This window comes from Geospiza fortis, unplaced genomic scaffold, assembly GCF_000277835.1.
Source record: "Geospiza fortis unplaced genomic scaffold, GeoFor_1.0 scaffold11, whole genome shotgun sequence".
Lineage (NCBI taxonomy): Eukaryota > Metazoa > Chordata > Aves > Passeriformes > Thraupidae > Geospiza > Geospiza fortis.
In genome coordinates, this window is record NW_005054304.1 from 1,793,955 (window position 1) to 1,818,832 (window position 24,878).

Consider the following 24,878-nt stretch of genomic DNA (forward strand, 5'->3'; position numbering starts at 1 on the left):
TTTTGTTCAGTGAGATGTTTTAGTTAAACCTATTGTGTTAAGTATTTTCCTGCAAAAATGAACAAACAGGCATTAGTAATTTATATGTTAAGAGCAGAATTCCCTGTTAAAATGTGCCAATTCCTTCTCATTCTCTGGCAAAAAAAAAAAAAAAAAAAAAAAAAAAAAAAACCCACAGATGTTCAGTAGAAAAACCCCACGGCTCGTTTTTCACTTCCCAAAAGGACGAACAAGGTTGAAAAGGGGGGATGAGCACATTTCCCCCTCTCCTGTTTTGCCGCTGCCGACGGCAGAGGGCAGCGCGCACCCGCGGATGGCGGAGCCGGGATCCGCATGGAGACAAAAGGAAAAGCGGCTCTGCCCTCGCACCCCCCGCCCACAGCACGAAAACACCTGCCCCCGTAGGAAAACAGATTTAAAAAATTGATCCCAAAACCTAAAATGAGGGACAAGTGAAAACCACGCAAAGAAAAGAACGAATCTGTGAGGAAAACACGTCAATCTGATCCAGCTTTTTTCCTCTCCCAAGGATGCCTCCTTCAGGGAGGAAGGTCAGACTTGCTCTGAAAGAACTTGATTGCTTTTGCTGGTTTTCCCTTTGGCACTCACCTGCGAAAAGGTGGAAATCCACATAACAGGATGTAAGTGATCACACCTGCAGCCCAAATGTCCACCTTTAAGCCATACCTGAGGAAAAAAGTCTGTGTTACTTGTGCTGAATTAACAACAACAACAACAACAAAAAAGAGACATTCCAATCAAAAATAAATGATGCTGACAGGATTGCAAGAGAATCTGTGCTGAGTTACTTGCTGCTGATGGGGTGATCTATTTTGTGCCTGAGCATCGTTTTCTTCACACCTTTAAAATCTTTAAGAAACCATGACTCTATGATTTTTTTTTTTCTCCACCTCAGGGCTCTCCAGGGTCTTCTGAATATACTCAAATCCAAGTCAGTATCCAGATTTCCCCATTCAGAGCCACTAATGGTTAAAGACAAGGATGTGCTTTCTCAGTCCCCACAGTGAAGTAACTCTCTCAAAGGTTATCTGTGTTGCTAAGCAACAAGACACACCAATTCTCCAGCCTCTCCAGTGAGCAACACGGGCAAGAAGAGCTGCACTTTTCTTCTAAAGCACAGAAATTAAAACACAGGAGGTCAAAAAGAGGCCTTTTCTCCTATTCAGTAGATTCAGTTTGTCAAAACCTCAAGCACGGAGACGAGGTGCCCTCTGACAGCAGAGCTGACTGCAGCTGTGAAATGTTTCTCAATGCAACAAATGCACTGAACAAGGAGTGAAACAACACAAACAAAACCTCCCTCCATCAGGAAATTCAGAGTAGTCACAGCTATGGCAAGAGCATGGAATGGAGAACTTGTAGGTCTAAAAGGATAGAGGCCTTGTGAAAATCTGCCACTGGTGAAAATTTACCGTTTTACAAAATTTATTTCTGTATTTATTCAATGACCTGTTAAATACAGAATAATGGGGTTGTTCAATTGTTATCAAACAGGATGTGTCACCCAAAAGGGTCACATGAATCAACATAATCTAATCAGAACTGTCCTGAGAACAGGTTTAGGCTAGGTGACCTCTGCAGCCTCTTCCAGTATAAACTATTCCATTTCTAATGCAAACACTGTGTTTTACCTGTCTCTTTTTCCCCAAACAGCTGCCACAGGTGGTACAGTGGGCTCTGGATGCTGAGGTGAGGCAGGGAGCACAAACAAATGGATTCCACTGCACCAGAGCTGGCTCTGGAAAGGCGGGAGAGGAGGCAAAGGCAAATTCTGGGAGCAGGCAGAGCAAGGATACTGGTGGCCTCTTGGATGAACTGGGAGTCGTGCCCTTGGGTGGTTTGGTTACAAAACAATAGAGGGACAGCCTGTCGGAGCATTTGGATCTTACAACCTGCCAAAAATGAGTGGTTACCAGGCCTGTGTGGTAGGCAGTCATGCTCACCCTGTCTCTGCGATGATTTCTGGAGCCACGTAGGTGGGTGTCCCACACACAGTGTACAAAGGGCCTTCCACCACCGTCGCCAGTCCAAAGTCTCCAAGCTTCAAAGACTTGGTTCCATCTGAATATTCACACACCTAAAATCAGACAAATTAACACAGAATGAGGAGGAGAACATCTGCATTTATATATCCTCTAATTTCTTTGGGAAAACATCATCACCAGACCAAGAAGATGGGAAAAATAGGTAATTTCCACAGCCCTGCAGGGCAAGAAGAAAAAAAAAAATATATTCCCACTGATTGAAGCTGGAGCAAATTTTCAATGGAGCTGTCTGCCAGCTATGTAAGTCAGACCATGACACAGCCTCGAGCAACTAGAGGTGGAAAAGAAAACTCAGTCCTTGAATGTTGAGAAATTTTAAATATATTCAGGAAAATAGAATACTCTACTTTTATTTGACTGGGACCTAGAGTTTAAAATGGGACTGGCAGCTACAATCAGATTTGTTTAACATCTTGTTATCTTAGCATAAATCTAGCCAACATACTGGGCAATTTCATCAGGAAGTGTCTTCCCTGTGCTTGGTCTGGGCAAATTCAGTTTGGGCTTCTGTGCAGACCCAACTGCACCTTACCAAAAGGCCCATGAACAATCTAGCACTGAATCATTTTATTGATGAAAAAAGCTGAATTTAGTTAATAAGAAAGGTGCTATACAACAGTGATGTCAGGAATAAACCAAACCAGACCAACACAAAGGAAACATCCCCCTAATAAATTCATCTCAGTTTTGCTCCTATAGTAAAATGTTTATATTAACATGATTTCAAAGGCATCTAGAATGGAGGATCTCCTGAATGGCTGAATTTATTTGCCTTCCTCAAACATCTGAGCACTGCAATACCTTTCTTCATTCCCCTGTGTAATTCATATCAGTAATGGAAACACTTGTTCTCCTTTATATAACACCTTCATACCAGCTATTACTCTTAGGGTTTGCATTTTTTAAATGCATGACTAGCAAAGGGAATGTAATTCCCGTCCAGATGGGCTGGATGACCCTGTGCAAAAAAAACTAACTATGTGCAATTACAGGTAGCAGTTGATGGGAATTATTTGCATTTATATTCAATACCAGGATGTTATCTCAACATTCTGCTGCTGTCAATCACAGTGAGTAAGGTTTGCATCTGTTGAGTAATCTCTTTAGGCTTTCTAGGCAGAAAGGGCATTTGTGCCTATTTATAACTGATTCAATCTCTAATGAGAGCTTAAAATTTCTTTGGACTGTCTGTGTTTGGAGATACACTAATAGTACATGAGACTGCTACCTTCATTTTCTCTCTCAAGTGCCATGTTGCTGTGACTACATTTTCCAGGAGAAGCTTCCCCCCATGCTTCTTTTTGCTAAACAATCTAATTTATTTGAGGCTTTATTTAAATTGCTAAACACTGTCAGTGGAATTACTGGGGAAAGAATTGACTATTAATTAGGAAATATTTTCAGCTTGTAGCCCTGTCCTTGTTCAAAATCCAGTCTGGGATAAGCTGTGACTCCTACTCTCGGTTCGAACTCATTAAACAAGACTGACAAACACCACAAGAGACTTTTAAGAAATGTCTCAAGCAGGGGAGATTATGGCCCTGTTTGTGCAGTGCGTGACACTTAATATCCAATATGTGATGCTCAAGTGTAACCTCTGTGGATAAGTGAGACAGCACACACTGATCCCAGTCTGTGGACAGAATGGGAATGATGCCCTCTGTGGACTGGGGAATAAGTAGTTCCCTAAGCAGACTTCATGGTAATTCTTGTAGCACAGTTGTTTTATGTCTCTGCTGAAAACAAAAGTAGCCAGTTGCTTAGGAAAAGAATAAACAAATGTAAAGGGTTAATTCCCAGCCAGAATTCTGGTAAAGCATCAGAAAGATGATCCTACAATGACAGTGAAAGGAAAAAACCGCTGGCTTCAGCTGGTAACCATAGGATTGTTGAAGAAATGAAGAAATGCTCTCAGGCCACCTTTCTCCCACTTGCAAACTGATAAATAATTCATTGGCATAGCTTTAAAAATCACTGTTTTGTGAGACAATACTCCTGCTTATCCAAAAGGCAGCCAATCAAATTGTAAATAAAGATAAGTCTAAGGACAGGTTTGAGCACAGCTCTCTTGCATTACAGTGATTGCTATCTCATGGCAAAAGATTTACTTCATACATACTTATTCTAAATTAATAAGCCTGCTGTTCTCTGCTGTGCTCCTTGACATTTCTACACAAGCATTTGCATTAATGAGAACAAAATAAGAGAAAATACTGGAAAATAACTAGGACATACCAGAAGATTTTCTGGTTTGATGTCTCTGTGCACAATGTTGAGACCATGCAGGTATTTGAGAGCACTGGCTAAATTGTAGACCATGGCACTCCCATCTCTCTCTGTGTATTTTGTAGATGAAGTGATGGCATCAAATAGGTCTCCTCCCTATGGAAAGGAAAAAGATCATTGTTTAAAAAATAATTAGGATGGTATTTGGTTAAAAAAACCCCAAACCCTAAACATGTAAAATCTTCCCTCCAAAACACTTGCTCAAATTCCTGTTAAACAGAAGAAAAAAAAAAAACCCAAAAAACTTTTGCAGAAAAATGATCTTGTCACCAAGACACTAGACTGGGACTTCAGTCATCTGCATTAAATTCTTAACTGTACTCCAGGCTTCTGGTGTCCAAGCTTGGGTAAATCACAGATTTTTTTTCTATTGATCTTCCTACCTTTGATCACTCATTTATATTACCTACAGGTACAGGCATATAGCATCCCTTTTCTTCATCTTATCAGTATATTCAGCATATTGAAAAACAGCCCTGATTTTGAGTAAAGCCTAAAATAAATTAGCCCAATAATAATTAAAAAAACCCTAGCTAACAAATATTCAGCAAATTCAAATTTCTGGAGTTATTGCAAGAAATACCAAATAAATATTGCTGAAGAGGGAAAAAAGGATAAACACATTCCAACATAAATGAATCCACTGATTGAAATGCATCAAAGTGCAGAACCTCCAGGTGACTTCTGAATGTGTCAAGCTCTGGTTATGGATGCCCTATTCCCCTGGGAATACACAGCAACATGTGAGTGAGTTACTGAGGGGGCATTTTCAGTCATTACAACAAATGTCATGTGGGTGTCTCCATGATGGTTTCCCTGGATACCCCTGTAGGAGTGATCTGTCTGAGCTGTGGGTGGCATTCCAAGCATTTCAATGCACACCAAAGAGAAGCAGCAATTCAGGAAATATAGGCCAAGATGGTGGTGAATTAAAATACTAAAAAAATACTGTCTTGAAACCCCAAAAAGCCTATAGGGTATTAAAATAGCTTCTAGAAAGGAGGAAAGATGAGTGGGCTATAGAAATTATGTATTCAACAACTACACACTTTAGAGGTTTCCCAGTCTGGCAACCATTCTTGAGTCCTGAATGTAACAGTGCCTCCGTCAGAAATAAAAAGTGTTCCTCAAAAAATGAGCAGTGCTCCTACTGCTTTTGCTGCATGTTATTTGTATCTGACATGCCAATCAAGCTGATGTGCAGTGTTGCTGTGCAGGTACAGAACTCAGACAAGAGAATGCAGGAGCAGAACCTGATACTACTCATGTATTTGGCTCACAAGGTGACAGCAAAAAGAATATTTGTGTTTTCTCCATACATGTATGAAAGCAACATCTGTTCTCTGGTGAACTGTTTGATACAAGCAAATTGGGTGAGATCTTTTGAGTTTGGGTTTTCTAGGATAAAAATCGCTTGAGTTTAATCTATTTGTCTTATCTATTAAGATAAATTCATTACAGAGAGTTCATTTCTTGAAATCAATTTATTAAATAATGAGAATAGTGAAATTTGTCAGTAAATCCATACCACTATCACACCTGTATATTGTAGGCAAGATATAAAACCCACTATCCACTTCTCTCTAGACTGCACATTGCAAAATTACCTCAAATCTGTGTTAATAGTCAAATTACAACTGAAGAGAGAGAAATCCCATTCATATAATTGTGTGACAGGTGTATTTTTATGATTTAAAAATGCAGGTTGCCACTGAAACCTTATTTGATTATGTCTCCCAAGATCTTAGCGTTTCCAGATACTGCTCAGATTTCACACTAACACAGAGAATTCAAAGAAGAAAAATAAAGCCCCTGAGCCTTACCTTGACCAGCTCCATCACCAGGTAGAGCTCTGAGGGGGTGTCCATCTCCTCTATGAGCATGATGATGTTTGGGTGCTTCACTCGGCGCAGAATAGACACTTCATTTTCAATCAGGTGTTCCTGTTCAGAAGAGGACAGAAGTTTATCTGAAACATGGATTTGACAATTCACTTTTCCTTTGATCAGCCAATCACTTGATCAGCGAGCACCCTTTTTGCTGATTAATTTATATAGCAGATGGTTATTTTCAGTTGCTGGATCTTAACTTGTATTTCATCACTGACCACATTTAATTTAAAATATATTTCACACAGATAACAAATGGGGCATCTCCAAAAATGACCCCAGAACATGACAGCAATTCAGGAAGTGCAGGTTATGTTGTTATGTGGGTATTATGAGGTGAAATTAAGTTCAGAACCTTTCTGCCCCCAGCTGGATCACTGGAATCTGTCACCCCTCATCACCAGTTAACATGTTCTTGATCCTCTCCAGCCTTCACCTCTCATTTGGTGGAGGTTACTCAAGGACAGATTACCTAGGATTTATATCCAAGGACTTTATTTTTTTTTTTTAAGTTGTGGCGTATATTCAAGAAAAAAAATATTCTAAGTGCTTTGGTTATGGATTTTGGTTCATTTTATATTCCTACTCAGATTTACAATCTGCAAAATGTGTAGTAGCTCAGTTAAATTGTTGTGACTCCAACAGCTTAACAGCATACAGACTGAGTTCAATTTCCCCTTCCCTGTGCTTCTGAGGAAGTAATGGCTTTTGAGAACAAATTAGTTTCAAATGCTTTGTTTTCTAGAACATTTTAACACTGGAGAGCAAAACAAAAATTATGTGTCCTTTCCATGTGAAGAATTATTTTAGTTTTCTTTTATAAATGTTGAAATATGAATGTTGTATTTAGGTTCTCTGCAAAATAAGAAAAAATGCTTGCATCAGACAGGAGTATCCTTCCACCCTGTCAGGGAACAAATCATGTCACTGGACTGGGAACTTATCCATGTTGAATGCACTGATAAGGAGCATGCACTTCATGCATTTGTGAGCAGAGCATCAGGAGGAGATGTGATCCACTGTGCGTAGGCAGTGCCTGGAGATCTTACACCACTTCACCTTCTTTTTCTGGGGTTATTTATGGATGCATTGTGCTTTTGCCAAAGCTTTCTGTGGCTGCATAGCTCAGAAACCACATGCCACGTGTGCATCTCGAGTGGTGAGAGAGCAGTGCGGCACACACGGGTTACACACCACACCTTTGACATTCACTTTGAAAGAGCAGCAATTGTCACTCTGAGCAAACATATGCCTGCTCCAAGCAAAGTGCGCTGGAGAGAAAACAAAACAGACAAACAGGAAGCAATTCTGTTAAACACAATGCTGAACCTCATCACCAGACAGACGTGAACAGCCACAGCATACTAAGCCTCAGGGATGGAAGCCTGGAAGTCCAAAACTAACATTAAGAGTCCAAGCAAAAACTAGAATGTTATTACAGCTTTCTCAACCTAAAGAACAGGGAACACAATAAATTTATTACACCCATTAATTACAACTAAGGCACAATGGCTTTATCTGTGCTTTCTTGACTAAACTGCTCAGGCATAATTAATACTTAAAATAAACAGTATTTTTTTAAAAGGCTCCAGAATATTGTTGAGCTACTGCTTAAACAACTGTCCTCAAAAAATGTTGACTAATATGTAGCTAGTTATTTTCAGCCACTCCACTGTTTGCTATGTTTTGCCACGAAAGAAATAGTAATTCCAAAACTCTCATGGTGTTCTCCTGGATAGTGCAATATATGTCTCAGACTACATTAATATGATTCATTTACAGAGACATTATTGTGTAATGAGCATTTAAGCCACTTGTGGAAAACAGTCAATTGGATTCAAATTTCTGAACATCCAAGATCAAGGAACAGTGAGCAACACTTGAATCATCCAAATTTGGGCTGGATGGGTGCTTTTAAGGCAGGGCTGTGGAACTGAGCGAGGAAGGAATAAGTTGTAGCAAAATTTAATTATTTCCTTTCCATTCTTCCAGGATGATTCTGCCACTGGCCTAAGAAGTAAAAATATCTTCCAACAGTCTCTAGCTCTACAGATATAGGTCCTTTCAAAATGGGCAGCTGTGCATCCATAGGGTTGATTTATCTTTTTATAGATGTTTTAAAGCAAGGAGAATGATAAATAGAAAATTCCTCTTAACTCTACTGTTTAAAATAGAATATCTATCTCCAGACCATTCCAATTTATGATACCTAAGCAGCTGACTCAGACAAGTAATAAAAACCATCTAAAGTTGCAAGCTGTACACATCATCCAAAAATTTTGTTTGCAGTGGAACACAGTGGGTCACCCTTTCCACAGCTAAAGAAATTGCAACATTTTAATCTCAGAAAGGCAATCCTAGCACTTTTTCTTGTGGCTGCACATTGTTATGTTTCCTTTCTAAATTTTCTGCATAAACCTGGAGAATATGAGGTAAACTGAAAACCTCATCTCCTAGCATCTAAAACATGGTTTAAAATCTGCACACATAAAATGTTTCTGTTTAAGGACCTCTCCTAATAGGAAGTCATCACAGCATCACACAGTTCCTTACCACACAAAGAGGAGAGGCAGTTTTTCTTCCTTTTAAAAAATATCTATAACTCAAGAAGTATGAAGGGAAAGAAGAGGTCTGACACTCTCAGATATTTGCTTGCCTTGTATGAGATACTGTTCTCCTGAAGAAACAATTTTTGATTTTTCTGTTTTAAGTCTGAATTAAAATAAACTTTTCAGAACACAAAAGATCTTCATTAAAATAGGAAGGTGGCACTACATAAACAGAAAGAAAAGGTTGTGAAAATTTTTTTCAAATCCACGTTCTGCTTATAAAAGGAGCATGTTGAGCTATACAGAGAGAAAAAGAAGAGGCAGAGTGGGATTGGAATTGCATACATAAACATATAGCTGTGAATTTCCTCTCTCATATTTTACACATCAAAATAGTCCAATAAATTTTGGGTGCATATTAGCATGTTTTTTTTGCCAGCCTGATAAAATAGGCAACAACTAGTTTGGTTTTTCTCTATTATGTAGTAGACTAACAGTCACTGCTTTTATTATTTGGTTCCGGGATACATTATCAACTTGTTAAAGAGATACTCTGAAAATAGCCAGAAAACCCAAACACACCCACCATTTATGATAAGGAGCAGCTGCTAGGGCTGCTTCTGTACACATGCAAATGGCTGTACACTACCTTCCCACAGCACTTGGCCTTGTCTATGATCTTCAGGGCAAACTCCTTTCCTGTGGATCTAAGCAAGAAAAACACGATAAGCCAATAATTAGAAAAATTGTGGCATTTTCTGTAAATACACCACCATAACAACAGGCTGGGGCCCATGGAGGTTGCTGGCAGAAAATCCACAGAGCAGACCTGGGTTTGGTTTTTGTTTCCTCAGCAGCATTTGTGCCTGCTGTTTCCCTGACTACCACAACCCAGCTCCCTTGGTGTATGAATCCCAGGATTCAGCTGCAATTTCTTCTTTGTGATCTGGCACAACTCTGTCACTCCTTTAAGGCAACAAGCAAAATTTGCCTTCAGCCTTCCACTTAGCTTTGTTCAACTGGTAGGCTTTGAAGACAAAAATCATACATGTGTGAAGATTGATACCCTAATAAAAAAATTCAATAGGATTCAACAGAGCTAAAATGCCATAGTCTATTACAGATAGTCTAAAATCCTGTAGAATTTATTGGGCACTGATTTTGAGCTTTTGTATTGCAAATTTTTTTTTAAAAAAGTATTTTGTGGAATTCTGCAGCAGTCATCTAAAGTCCCATGACATTTAACAGGGTGGGTCATATACCAAGTAAAAAAGGATTACTGTTTGCAGCAAATACTCTCACAGAAAGGAGCTCTTGTTTGTCTTTCATCCCTTTAAGCACTAAAAATCTCCATTTCTCTGGATGGGGGGAAAATGAGTAGAAAAAAAAGCAACACAATTTAACCTTTTTTAAAAAAAATATTATTAAATTATTACATATATTATTGATAAATTTAAAAACATATGAAATTGCTGTAAGACCAAGTTGCTGCTATTTTGTACTGTGCCAGTGCCTACAGACTCCAGTGTGCATCAGAACACCTCTAGAAAACAGGAGATAGTTACAAAAGCAAAAGGCATATTTTCAAACATCCAGGGTGATTTTCACTGCATTTGGCATTAGATATAGCTGGTCAAAATCAGCACCTTACAGAAAAAGGAACTGAATTAACACCTAACATTCCATTTATGCATTATTGAAAAACTGCAGGCAAGAATCCCTGCCCTGGAAGTGCAGCTGTATCTGCGAGGTTGTCATAGTTACAACCTGATCTGGTCTTTAGATAGAAGCCCTTATCTAAATGGTGTCTGTGAAATGCCACCCTCTGGTGTTACAGACCCGATGGAAGATCTGCTCTGAGTGCAGTGTGGAAATCACAATCACAATTTGTACTTTACACCATTCTATCAGAAAGCCTGGGAACAACTGATCAGCAGCATCCACCTGGGAACCTTCCCGATCCACACTGGGAGCAGGAGGAGTTCACATTCACAAAGCCAATTCATCCAACAACTTCAAATCCCTCATGCAAATGTCCTCTAGGGCAGCACCCACGGAATAAAGGTGGATATAACCCACACAATTTGTGTGCTGACATCCCTGCACATCGTGCACCAGCATTGTCTGACAGGTTTTGGGGATTCTTCTCGAGCTGTCAGTGCCCATCTGTTGACTCACGTCTTTCTATACAGACACCAGGCACAAAAGAGACCATCTTATTCTTTTCTTGCTCTTTTTGTAGAACATCCCAGCTGGTAGCTGTGTAATAGGATCCTGGCTCCACAGCTAAGGCTTCTTAGCATCACAAATTATATATAATTAATAGAAATTAAAAGAGAAGCATTTACAGTTGGCATTTCCTCTTTCATCATTATTATTAGCAATTGTTTTTCTATAATTATTTCACATAAAATTAATTTAATAATGTTGCAATAAAGATTTGATCACATACAAAACTAGACATTGAAGTGGAATTGTGCCTTTTTAAAATGTTTATAATTGGAGGGGTTTTTTTCTTGTCCACGTTCCTCATTCTAAAAAGCACAGATGACATTCAGTGACTTAGCAGCCCTTGTCCCATTTCCAGTGGGATTTAAGTGGTTTCCAAAATCCACAGCTTATATTTCTGAAAATAAATATGTTATCTTGTGCTTTTAACCTGCTATCCTTCATGAAAACCTGTGGGTGAGGATAAGGGCAGTGGAAAACAAAGGAGATGGTGTAGGGGGTGTCTGGGATCACCTGGTTGGGATGTAAGCACTGATGGGTTACTCTGTGGTAAATGATGAGACATTACTGGATCAATAGCCCTTGCTCTGGTTGGAGATTGCAATTTTCCCAAACACGGAGTGGCAGAGAACCAGCTTGGCTGAGCAGGGAACTCCTTGTGGTGTCAGCAGGACCTTTGGAAGCAAAGTGGGGCTTTGCAGCAAGATTTCAGAGCTGTGGTTGGTGCATGCAGGGAGAAGAGAGGAAAGGCCAAAGGCCAATTAGGGCTGAAACTGGCCAGTGTGGAGTCACTTAAGCCTTTCTTAAGTGTGTCCATAGCAAAGGGAGCTTGAAATAAAACACTGGAACTTGCTGAAGACTGTCACCTGACTAACATTAAGATAAAGCAAAGGTATGGAATGCTTTTTTTGTTTGCCTCAGTCTTCAGTGCCACTGATAGGAGTTGGGCTGCCCAGTCTCCTGAGCCAGAGGACCACAAGGGTGGGAGCAGCGACCTTTCATCTGCTGACACTGAATTTCCAAGGGCATGACAGAAGACCCAGGGAACTGCAGACCTGTTAGTCTAACCTCAGTTCTGGAATGAGATGTTTCCATTCTGAATTCTTTTTCTTTCAATTTAACTAAAACCAGCAGGTGAGGACCAAATAATAGAATTTTTCTCTAACATTTATGTTTTTCACAGTAATTTGCTGAGTTTTCCCAGTATTTGCGTACAAATTGGAGATTCCTCATAATATTTAAGAAACTGAGATAACTCTCAGGTTGATGAAAACAGCAGAAGGTGGTTCTAAAAAAAAATACACTGAGAAAGTGACAGTCAGATCATCTGTTATGTTTGCACTGGCAGCAAAGTGTGACACAAAGCTTGCAGAGGAAGAGCAGCAGCACGGCACAGGTCTGTAAAGGTGTCCTGCCTACCCCACAGGGAATCAGGCACAAGGATATTTTAAGGCATATTGGAGGGTTCATTTGAAGTGTCTGGCTCCCCCACACCACCAAACACAAGGAGCAAGCCCAAGAGAGCCACCAGCACAGGCTGATGGCCAACAACTGCATGTCTTTAAGAGTACTCTACCCACAGAATGCTGCAAGCTGTGAAGAACCACGTCAGCAGCAGGCAGTGGGGACACCACAGCAGCAGAATTGCTGAGGCAGAAGGGCTGGGGAGGTGGGGGGGGTCTCTCAAACTCTGTTTAGATGCCACATAGAATTTCCTGTCATCCACAACCATCTGTAGTGTGAGAGACTTCTTGAAGAGCTGTGGGGTTTCCTGAGGAGGCACCAAGAGAAGGTGATGGCTCCTTTATTTTGTGAGATAAAAATCCACGGCTCTCTGCTGCTCTCGTATCCCTTTGCTAGAAGAAAACACAGGAAGCTCTGCATGTTTTGCTATGCCTATTTCTCCTGAAGTCTGTGCATATTTTTGCAACTGCTCTTTGCTTTCATCTCACTACATTAGTCTAGGAAATTATGTTAATGCACAGGGCATCATCCAGTACAATAAACAGCAGGACTGAACAGTTTCCTTGCTCACCGTTCCACACACTCCTTTACAACAGCGAAATTGCCATCACCAATCACCTTCCCCACTTTATACTTCTCAAGAATGGTAGATGACCCTGAGAACTTGTTTCCATTCAAGCCTGTAAAAAAATAGAGAAGTCAATAATGCAAGCTGAAGTGAAGTGTCAGCAGGATGCAATATATCCCCAACGGGCTCCACAGATAAAAACCAGTCACAAATGCAAAACAAAACTTAAAAGTAAGCTGTTTTCTCTGCTGCAATTCCCTTGGTTTTATCTCAAGTGTAAAGAAGAACAAGATGAACCCAAAGATATTTGACCTTTGAACAGACAAATAAGCCTCTTCTTATGTTTTTGTATAGACACATTCTAAAAGTAATGAATGCAGTTAGAAGTTCTTAATCTAAAATATTCTGACCTCAAATTACTTTTTTGACTTCTTTTTTTTTTGCAAACTCAAAGCAAAAATGCAAATAAGACACAGCTACAATGCATATAAAAGACAAAAAAAAAGTTTAATCTGCTGAATTCCTTCAAGTTCTTATAGGTACTCCTAAAACATCCAAAATGCAAGTAATTTTGAAAGATGATTATTTCAGTATTTTTAAAATGAAAAACATTACTTACTCCAACATGAAATTTAAAAATATTTTAAAATAGTTTACTTTGCTCTAAAGAAATGAGGAATGAAAGGTTTAATTTAGCTAAGGTCAGTTGATTGGCCAGTGGTTCCACCTGAAGCACAATGAGCTCTTTTGAGGAGAGTTCTTCTTTCAATCCAGCCACAAACTCATTTCTAGGGATAATGCAGGTCATGTTCAAAATCAGCCAAATTCCTGACAGTGACTATTGAAGAGCAAGGTCCAGCAATATGCTAGCAATGGACAAAATAAATTAACAACATTTATCTCCTTACTTTACTGCCTTGATGCATGAATTGGGCTATATTTTTTCCAAGGTGAATCAACAAGGTAACAAACATCTCCAAACAGAAAATTATTTGGAGTCATCAGAAACCACCAGATAGTGCTAATGCAAGTGTCACCCACAGCAAAATTCCGGCAAGGACAGGCAGCAGTTATTGGCGTCCTACCTTCGGGACTCTGGCAACGGAGTGACTCAGGTACACCATTCACATTGGAAGAAGATCCACCATGTGGGGAGATCTGTGGTAGAACACAAGAAATTCTAATTTCTGAGGGTAACCACAAGGAGGAGCCATACAAAAATGCTGCAAAGTTGAAAAAAAACCCCACTAAAAACACTTATACAGATTCAGTTTACTGTTCTATTCCCATCTTATTTTCACTCTTGTTTTCTCCAAGTTCATCATCATTGTCACTTGCACCAATTTAAGATTCAGTCACAATATTTCTATTTAGATAAGCAGCTGAACAGATTTCAGTAAACAGCAAAGTCCTTTCAGCTACACCCGCAATTTTGGCCTAGGTAGCCAGGTACATCTATGCTAATCAGATTTATTTAGCCATCAACCAGGCTATATTTTAGGCTATTATAGATGTGAAGATTTTGATACCTACAAACATTTCAATTTAGATGTATCAGATATGTATCCAGACATAGGTCCAGTTTTAGTAACTGTGACACTGTAAATAAACAAATAACTAAATAATTTTCAAGCATGACAGCTGAAGAAAACTGATTTTCCTTCACTAACACCTTAATTGATACTGGATTTCAATCTTCATGATTCTACTTTAAGTCATCCTTTCATACTGCCCAGGGATGTAAACAATGCTAAATTTTTATTTTGAAAAGGGGTGGAGGCATAGGAATGAATGCCATAAATAGTAAAATACACTGGATGTGTTCTGTGCACCACTTTTATAAGCTCTCCTATTACGGTTATGTATAGGGATGCTGCATGAAATTAAAATAAAGTTTAGATCATTCCCCCTCCTCTATGTAACATTTCTTGCTGTTCTGTGAAGTTCCAGATCTTGTTTTCTTCATGGGCCATTATGGTGGTTTTCAGCACTCACCACAGGAAGGATTAAAATGCTTCTCTGCCTTAAGCTCAGTGTCTGTTGAAATGGCTTTTCGAGACACCAGGAATGCAAATGCAGCATTTTGCCTTTTAGCTGACATTGTCTGGTTACACTGCTGAATATTTTAAATCATTAACACTATTGTCAGGGAAAGAACTGAACTGACAGATAGGGATATTGTCTAAAGGCTCATGAAATGCTAATGAATGCTTAAGTTTCTAGTGGCAGCTGAGCTGCCAAATCAGCTAAAGGTACAGTAACTAGAAGCTGTACAACTTAATTTTGCAGAGCCCCCAAAACAACAAAGTTTACCTGTGTTTGGCACAAAAGTAGCACCAAACAGCAAGTAGGCAGCTACTACTCTGCTCCTTGCTAATAACTTAAACCCAGGCTATGTTAAGGCTGCTGTCTTTCTGAGTTATCTGTCTGCTTAATAGGGATTAGAACCAAGGACATTTGGGTTAAATGACATTTGTACAAAATCATGAGTCAGTCTCTTAACCAGTCGGCCACATTTTCTTCAAGCATGAAGCAGAGATAGCAGAACAGACCATGGCCAAGTATTAGTCATCAGTCTAAAATATTAGTACTCTGTTTTGGGTTTTCAGTGAGTGATAATACATGGGAACATCTAGCCCACATTTCCAACCTCCTCCAGTCTTGTAATCAGGGCAGAGCATGACTGGGCACATTCCTTCTTACCACAAGAAGGAAGGAAACATTAGCAGGAAAAAAAGCTAAAATGAATACAAAAATAAAATACCATTAATGCTGCCATTGTGGCTGAGGTGTTAGATGAGAATCTGAAATGGCAGGTTTAACCCTAGCTCTGCCACAACTCCACAGCTGGTGGGATTTTATTTTTTAAGGATCCACAGATCCTTATAAACAAACCCATATTCTCTTGCAGTAGAATGGTACCTTGGCTGGCAAATCTCTGCACCCAGGATTAAGAGTGCCCATGACATGACTGTTTGTGGAAACATTTGGGGATTACTTTCATATTGAAAGAAATACCTAACTCCTTGGTAGCTACATGGAGTGGTGGTGAACCTAACTGTGGAGTATCAGTGTTTTAGTGGAACCGTGGATTAATTTTGCAGAAGTATTCTCTGAAACCTGGGGACACTTTGGTTATGTCACTGTAATTCATCCTGAATGGCTGTAGTAAGAAGGGGCTAAAAGATATTCTGAACATAAATAAATGCTATTTATATAATCAGTGTTTCATAGAGATATTGTATTTACTATTATAATACTTAATAGTAACATAATGTGTAAGACAGAAACTTAGGATTTTTTTTTATCCTTACACATGAATTGTAAATTTACCAAATGCACACCTTAAAGAATCCTTCTATGAACTGCTTGCGCCGGCAGTTTATATACAAGCACGAACGGGATGGGACTACTGTGGATGTGTCGGAACTGTTTATTTTCTAGAATCTTTATAATACATAGTTTTGCCTATGCAAAGATCTTGACAGTTCGCATCTATTGTTCTATTCTTCACGTCTTTGCTACAGCTTAACAAGATGCATCAGCAATATCTATAGCTTTGCTGCACTGAAGCCTGTCTGTTTTCCCACAAACCTGAAACCCTCTAACTTTATGGATTCCTACACTGCTGTGGCCCCTGTGTCACCCGGCTGGATAATCACATGTAAATGATCTTTACATATAACTACACACAAAGCACATGTGTATAACACTGAAGAGATCAAAAACCTTGATGAAGATAGGCACTAATCCTTCAAATCACTTAAGCACATGTTTAACTTTAAGTACATTAACATCCTCATTGAAGTAAAAGGAACTACTCAATTGCTGAAAATTAAGCAAGTACTTAAGTTATTTGTTGGATCAGGTTCTAATGCCCTTTCACTTTGGTCGTGGGGTCCATCAATTGCAGAAGTAACACCCAAACAAATTCAAATACAAAGCTATTTAGCATAATTCTGAGTCTATGAAAGGCTTCAACTGTAGCACCTCTTTATTTGGATGATTTTATTTTCTTTTTAAAAATACTGCAAGACTTTGTGGTGCTTAATTTCAAGAGGGGACAATAAAGCAATCCAAGTAAGCATAAGGAAGTTATGACACAATATTATATTTGCAGGGGCCCCGGTGGCAGGGAGGAATGATGAATCTGACTCTATGTTCTCAGAAGACTCATTTATTATTTTATTATACTATATTATATTAAAGAACACTGTACTATAATACACTATACTAAAGATTGCAGAAAGGATATTTACTGAATGCTAAAAAGATAATAATAAAAACTTGTGACTCCAGAAGCCAGCCACAGCTTGGCCCTAATTGGCCAAAGAGTCAAAACAACTCACACCAGAATCCAGTGAAACAATCACCTGTGGGTAAACAATCTCCAAACACAATTCCACATGTGAGCACAACACAGGAGAAGCAAATGAGATAAGAACTGTTTTCCCTTTTCTCAGAGAGTTCTCAGCTTCCCAGGAGAAAAATCCTGGGCGAAGGAATTTTTCCAGAGAATGTGAATACCACAACACCACTTTCCAAAGTTACACCAATTTCCAAATTTAATTTAATCTCTGGATGTTTTTTGTGGTACAATGTCTGCAGAACAACCTATGTACTGGAAGAGCTAGGAGTCAAATCACCTGTAACAGCTTTGCATGGAAATGTACACTTAGAACCAAAGCAAAATGTTAAACCTTTCCACTGCCTACAGAACATCAAATGGCTTCTCTTGGTCAGCTGTCCTGTGACACCAAATGCACCATTACCATTATTACTAAGCCTTGCACCAGATTTTATCTCCACTGGAATTCAAAAGAAAAATAAGCAACTCAGCACATTTGATCGAAAGAGAGCACTGCACAGAGTAGTCATTTACTTGATGCCCATACATGTTAACTTTTCTATCTAAATTTTCACCTAAAAACAAAGCCTCTGCTCAGTGAAATGTTGAGTTACAGAGTAATTCTGGGCTGTTAAAAATAAACAGCCTGAATAAGACTATATAGGATAGTATCCACATATGTGCATAGTATCCACATTTGTCACTTACTGGAATAAAGGCTTTTATTTGGGTTTATGGAGAAATTCTATCATATTTACTATTATTAAGACATAGCTTTAATTCCTGACTCCAATATAACCTCAGAATCCACTATTTAAATCACTTCTGCAAGCCTGGGATGCTGGACTTACTGCATATACTGAACAATTAATAGCACAAGGGCACTCTGCTTGGAACAGCTAGAAAGGAGAGAGAGAGACAGCCCTTCCCTTTAAAGATAAACTGTTCACAAGGAGTCTTTCCTGTGAGGAATTTTCTGTGCCTGAACATACCACACCTAACAAAAGAGTTGTGAAGCAGAAGGAATCCTTGGGGACTGAAGAGACTTCTCTTTAAAGGAATAGTGGCATTCAGAGAATATGATATAAGATTCAGTGTCTGAGACTGAGAAGAAATTACTGCTGCAGTCAGTATTTTTGCAAGCTGGCTGCCTTGATGACTAGCACTATCACTTATACTCTACATTGATTGTCAAACTACAAAAAGCTTAGCAAGGTTCTAATCTATAGTAAAATATCTTACTTTGCTCTGCCTTTTCAAATAAAACAGCTTTTAAAGTGCAGTTCAAGTGCAGCTGCTCTGATGTTCTGCTCTTTACAGGAAACAGAAACATCAACCCTGACTTTTTTCCCTTTTTTATGCTGCCTCAAGCTTGTACAAAACCATTATTCAGTCCTGCTGTTTCAGCCTCTACAAAAACAAATATATATGATTTGTGCACAATAAATCACTCAAAATATTGAGCTCCCAAAGAAAGAAAACACTAAAATACACCTTATTCTGTCACTAAAATAGTATTTATATCTAAATTTTCACTCAGCTGTAGTCATGGCACCTTCTTTATACAAGTGCAGGAAGCCAGACTGCCTGTCTGTGCAGCAGTGCAGTCTTAGCAACAAGGAACTATTAAACAATAGGGAAAAGCAATAATCTCCAAATAATAAAATTGTTCGCTCTTCCCCCTTTTCTCTCATCAGAGTAACCAAAAAACCACCAATTTCACAAAAGGGTATATGAATTTCTTAAAAGAATCTGGTTTTGCATAAAACTATGCCTCCACGCTACCGGTTTTATGCTTCCCCAAAACAGACCTTACTTCTACAACATAATTGAGAAACAAGTGTGACTGAACAGCACACTTGATCCTTTTGGAATTCCCCTGATAACTTTCCCTATCTTTTGTCTCAGGAGCACAGCTGGGACACTACTGCTAAACAGATGCATCCTAAAGGATAAAACAAGAGGTACTCACTACCCCAGTAACACATCAGATCTGAGGGGCTTAATTTGGTTTTGCTGTTCTCTTTGGTTGTATGGGGGTGAACAATTTGACACAAAAACCCATTAGTACCCAGCACCAATTAAATTCCAAATTGAAAACATACAGCAGCCTACTTGAGTGAAAGTGAATGGGAAAGGGGACATGTCCAGTTTGGTGAGAATTGCTTGCTGCTATCAGAATTATCTCTGCCTTAATGGAACTTCAATCAGTTAAAAGCAGACAGGGCAGCAGTGGAAAAAACCAGGGCAAATGATCTCGTTTCTAAACTTGTAATTTCATTAAAGAAAGACCAAAGAGCATTTGTTAAATATAGTGCAGAGCAGCTGAGAGCCTCAAGCCCAGTGATTCTGGTGTCCTCTACTCTAAGCTCCATAGAGGAGCTGTCCAGACAGATTTTAAGACACACAGTTCTAATTTTCCATGTCAGAACTATTATTGCTCTTGAAAATTATTGAAACAAACAACTACCGATATAATTTAAAATTAATTTAGAAATTGAACAATTAAACAAATAAATTAAACAAATAAATTAAAATAATCAAAATCCTTTGTCAGAATTATCACAAGCAGTCTGGCAAAAACCAGTGCCAATACTCCTTGCAAAACAAGACTTGATAACAATTAGCATGTCAAAACCCAAATCTGAGCACTATTCAAATCACGTCCTTTAGCCAGGCTCTTAACGGAGAAAACAGTTTTCCACAGAATTATGCAGCCTCTTCAAAAATGCTGTGTTCACCAATAGGAGCTATTACTTGATCGGAATAATCAGTGCAAACCATCCAGTCTGCTTCCAGAAAGGCTGCAATTTATGATTCCATAAGAAAATTCCCCTTGAAAGGGCAGCTGCACAAACGCAGCAATGAGATGCTCCACCGTAGCCCAGAATATTCCTTTTATTTCACTGAGCCAAAGGCACAGAGCAGCCTCCAAGAACAGCAAATGCAGCCAGTTCTGAAGTGGGAATGGAAGAGAAATCTCTTGGTGCAGCACAGAAAAGTCTGCCAGACATCAGGCTGCTCCCAAAGGAAGCCCTCAAACCCTTTCTGGCAGGAGACTGGACTGAGGGGTGAAATTGGTGCCAGGGAGAAACAAGTCTGCTTTAGATGAAACTTGGGCAATGCTACAGACTGTAAGACAATACTATATTTCCATAGGCTGAAGGGATACAAATTGCTTGGAGGATTTCTGCAGTCCACAGAACAATGGAAAATTTGGAGGACAAAGTGGCGTATTCGAGCCAGCATCACACTCTGCCTTTCCTAAGCTGAGTGTTCAACCCAGACAAAACACAAAAATCTTACTTTAGATCTTTTCTCCACATTAGCAAAAATCACACTTGCAAGGTTACCCCACAAAATTATAGCTTTTTATTTTTCCTTCAGCACCAGTGTCACACAGTCACACAATAATGAAATTTAGGGGGTTTAAGGGTTCTTGCACTTACCTTGAGTCCACGAAAGCTGCCCGGGCTTGTTGGTGAAGAGCTGGAGGACTTTGTAGATTTTGGGGTGGATAACTGACTGCTTGGGGTTCCATTAACTGGCCAAAGCAATGAAAGTGAACAAATGAAAGAAAAGATGAATAAAAATCAAAAGTTATTACTGAAGCCTGCAGACATAGTCCAAAACAGAGTCCTCAGTATTTAGGAATAACATATATATTTGCATGTCACAAAAGTGCACACTGAAAATTCATGTGGCTGGATATGGGATCAAGGAGACATGCAAGTATTGCATTGTCATTCCAGAGCTAAAAAAGGCCCAATCTGTCCTTTGCCAGGGCAAGAGTTTTGGGCACAGAAACAAAAAAAAAAAAAAAAAAAAAAAAAAAAAAAGAAAGCCACAGCCTTTAAAAATTGCATAATAAATTGCAGTATCACACAATAAAATTTATAGAAAAAAATGTTTCTGAGGATATTTGACCCTCCTCCTCTTCAGTTTGGATCAAGGCCTTACTTTCTAGGTAGCATGTTTCACAGAACTGGAGTTCTAACAAGAAGAATTAACTGTTTGCATAACAGAAATCTTCAGCAGTAGTTCAGAAAATGTTGATTTAGGGGAAAAACCCTCAACAAGAGAAAAGCTAGTAGGTTGTTTTTGAGCTTCCAGTAAGTACAAGTGTCTTTGAAAATACACAGTATCCTCCCTCTTGTCTTAAAGAGTTCATTCATTTTAAGTCCAGATTTTTAGACAGGCCTCATACAACATTTGTTATCTCTCTGGTGTATTGAATATTACTTAGGTCAGTCCTTGTATTTTTCTGAAAAGGTCAAACTGACACATTTCATTATGCAGAGAGAACAGTACACTGTCCATCAGACACAAATATGATGCAATGTTATGTGATGAGACATCATTTCTTTTCAGCTGATCCTCATTTTTCATGGGAGAGGAAAATACTAGGCAGAAATTTAAGAGCTAAAAATGCTTCACAACATAGTGATGAATTATTTTTCCAGAAAGAAAAGACAACCCTGGTAAACAGAGACTGAGCTTCAACTTAAATAACCTGCACAATTCCTTTACATATTCAGGGCTGTCATGGGATATACATCACTTCTTAAACTACTGGATTTATTTTACAGGACCCAGCTAACATTATCTGAGTATGGGAGATGCCTTTCAAGGACTATTTGTACAACCTGGGCAGCCCATCTGCCACTAGGCCAGGCTGACTGCACTGCAACTTCCACAAATCCCTGGTTTTCACAAAAATCTCCTTCTCTGGTGTATGATGTTAAGATATTGGTGGTTAGCTATTCTATAAGTCTACCTTGAAATCTGATAACTTCAATTTATATTCCCAGTTCTGTTACAGGACCAAGACCTTAGTATTTTCTTTTAAAAGTATTCAGTGTATTCAGGATATTTTCACCTTGATTTTAACAATATTTGCCTGTAAGAAAAATAGGTGATTTTAATATTTTTTTTTGAGAAGATGAAAGCATCTAAGAATACACTACCCTCCTGTAGACTTGAACAATTTGTTCTGGATAAATAATGCCTCCTTGATTTAGAAGGAATTTGCAAGTATGACAATGGCAAGGGCTAGTGACTGCTATCTCACTGTTTTCTGCTTCTTGCATGACTAAAAAGGAGATATTTCGGGAGAAATGTCTCAGAGTTTGCTTCCAAATGACAAACTAGTACCACAGGAGGAAAACCAATTTTTTTTTTTGTTCAAAGATTCTTTTATAAAGCTCACAAAAAGTCACTACTTCCTGGACATGGCCACTGTAAGGCATCCTTGTCTAAGTCACTACCATCCCCTAAAATCATTGGCAGAACCACCAAGCTGTTCCAGTGAAACTGGCTGGTTAATATAACGTGCTTCCCTCCCAAAACTGTCCAAGGAAGAAGAGCCCAGATTACACTGACAGTACTGTAGCTCTTTGCTAATATCTCAGCTATTCTTGGTGGAGAAGGGTGGTGTTCTGAGCCAGGGGTGTGGCTAGATGACACCCAGAGGTGCCTTCCAACTTTTGTGCATGTGTAGAACACACAGTTCATTCTGCTGAGGATCCTGCTGGAAAGAGCTCTCTGCAGATTCCTCTTTGCCAGTGCCTTCGGAGAGCCACTGCACGTCAGCTGCTAAGCAACTGCAGCAACAGGGAAAGCTGCAACTGGCCCTGTCCAGATGTAAAGATTTTGCATCTACAGAGAGTCAGCCAACTGCTTGTGCTGGCTCTGGCTGGGGTGCAATTAATTTTCTTCACAGCAGCTAGCACAGGGTTTGGATTTGTGCTGGGAAGTGCTGCAGATCCTGTGATTGCTGAGCGTGTGCAGCATCGAGGCCTTTTCTGCTCCTCATGAGCTGAGAGGGGACACAGGTGGAAGAGCTGGCCCCAGTTAATGCAAGGAATATTGCAGACCATACAGCATCATGCTCAGCAGTAAAATGAGAGGGAATGCTGGCAGAGGGGACACAGCTCCGGGAGAAGGTGGCATCAGTCAGCTCCTCATTCACATCACTTGTTGTTCTTGGGTTTTATTTCTCTCTCTTTGTTATTTTCACTGCAGTATCATTGTTGCTAATACTATTGTTACTTCACTTATTAAACAACTCATATCTCAACCCGTTAATTTTCTCACTTTCACCCTTCCAATTCACTTCCAGAAGTCAGGAAGCACCTGAAGTGCCTGTGTGGTGCTCAGTTGCTGCCTGAGGTTGAACCATGACACTGCTACTTCAGACAGCAGCATTTTTTTCCTTCCCTCACTCAATAACTCAGCAATCCGTATTGGCAGAAATCTGCTGCTATGGATTTGCTGGTTATTGCCTATGTATGCCACACTTACCTTTTTAATCTATTTTCTAAGCATAAATTATTTTGAGGTTTCCTTCCACATGCATACCAGTGAATACACAGAAAAAAAATCCCAAAAGTTTTCTGTCATTCTGAAGGAGTGCATGTTAGGCTACATGTTTGGCACACTGGAATGTTTAAAACTTTAAAATCTATGAATAACTTCTAAATTGTTTACTTCTAGTATGACTCAAAGACTCAATTTATTTGCTAATCAATTTGTATGTATGCTACTTGTTTCCCAAATGCTCTGACTTTGAACTGAATGTTCAGTGATTCCTCAGTTTTTTTAGAATTTAGGCTGAAGAAAAATAAGAAAAATAAGAAATTGCACATAAATTGAAACATATGAGATGGTTTGGTACTGCTTTTTTTCAGCAATTCTCACACCTGTCTTTTTGCTGGCTGAAATTTTCTATTTCAATATGCTTTAGAATAAACATACAAATGTGTTGCTCCTTAGAATGATCTCTACTTGTAGCCAAATTATATCTTTAAAAATTTAACTTTGACACCGTTAGCAGACGTCCAACAACTGAAAAGTATTATTTCACTGAAATGATCTACCTCAACAACAAAAAAAATTCAACACCCATTACATCTCTGTTCATCCAATGCAAAATGTGTTTCAAACTTGAACACATTCACAAATACAGCACCAAAAATACAGGTAATGGAGAGGGAGGAGACACACTAGTGATATACAGCCATAATAGTAATGGCTCACCTGGGGACTTTGCTGAAGAATGAGCACTGGAGTGGCCACCCCTCTTTACTGTACTCATATATTTGACACAAAGGAAAAAGACATTAAGGAAAGAGTTATTAAACAGCTCTCAACATGCATGGAAGGAAGAAAGGTAAATAAAAGATAAGTAAAGACTACATGTGAAAAAAAAAATAAAGGCAAGTAAATAGAAAGATAAATACCACACACTGCATACATTTTTTAAATTAACCAAACCAAAGCGGGTCTAAGTAGAAATAAGTATGGGAATGACAGCACTGATATCTAAATACTTTGCATAAAATTCACTGCTGATAGACGTTCTACATCATCTCACTAGAGGTAAAAGAATTGCATGAAATGTAGATCAGTTGCAAAATTTGCCCTTCACGATACATTTTTCTGCAATCCTCCTTTGAAGCTTTCCAGTTTAACATTCAA

The 24,878-nt window shown here is 39.0% G+C and overlaps 1 protein-coding gene across 1 annotated transcript in view; it reads right to left on the minus strand.

The window, feature by feature from the left end:
* Positions 1–24,878, minus strand: part of DCLK2 (doublecortin like kinase 2) — an 80,427-nt gene that overhangs the window by 7,885 nt on the left and 47,664 nt on the right. The window contains exons 6-14 of the mRNA XM_005418203.2: positions 24,438–24,485; positions 20,849–20,943; positions 14,137–14,209; positions 13,055–13,163; positions 9,440–9,497; positions 6,176–6,295; positions 4,302–4,448; positions 1,965–2,098; positions 610–687 (exon numbers count right to left, since the gene is read on the minus strand). Of these exons, the coding sequence (XP_005418260.1) occupies positions 610–687; positions 1,965–2,098; positions 4,302–4,448; positions 6,176–6,295; positions 9,440–9,497; positions 13,055–13,163; positions 14,137–14,209; positions 20,849–20,943; positions 24,438–24,485 (862 nt within the window). The remainder of the gene's footprint in view (positions 1–609; positions 688–1,964; positions 2,099–4,301; positions 4,449–6,175; positions 6,296–9,439; positions 9,498–13,054; positions 13,164–14,136; positions 14,210–20,848; positions 20,944–24,437; positions 24,486–24,878) is intronic.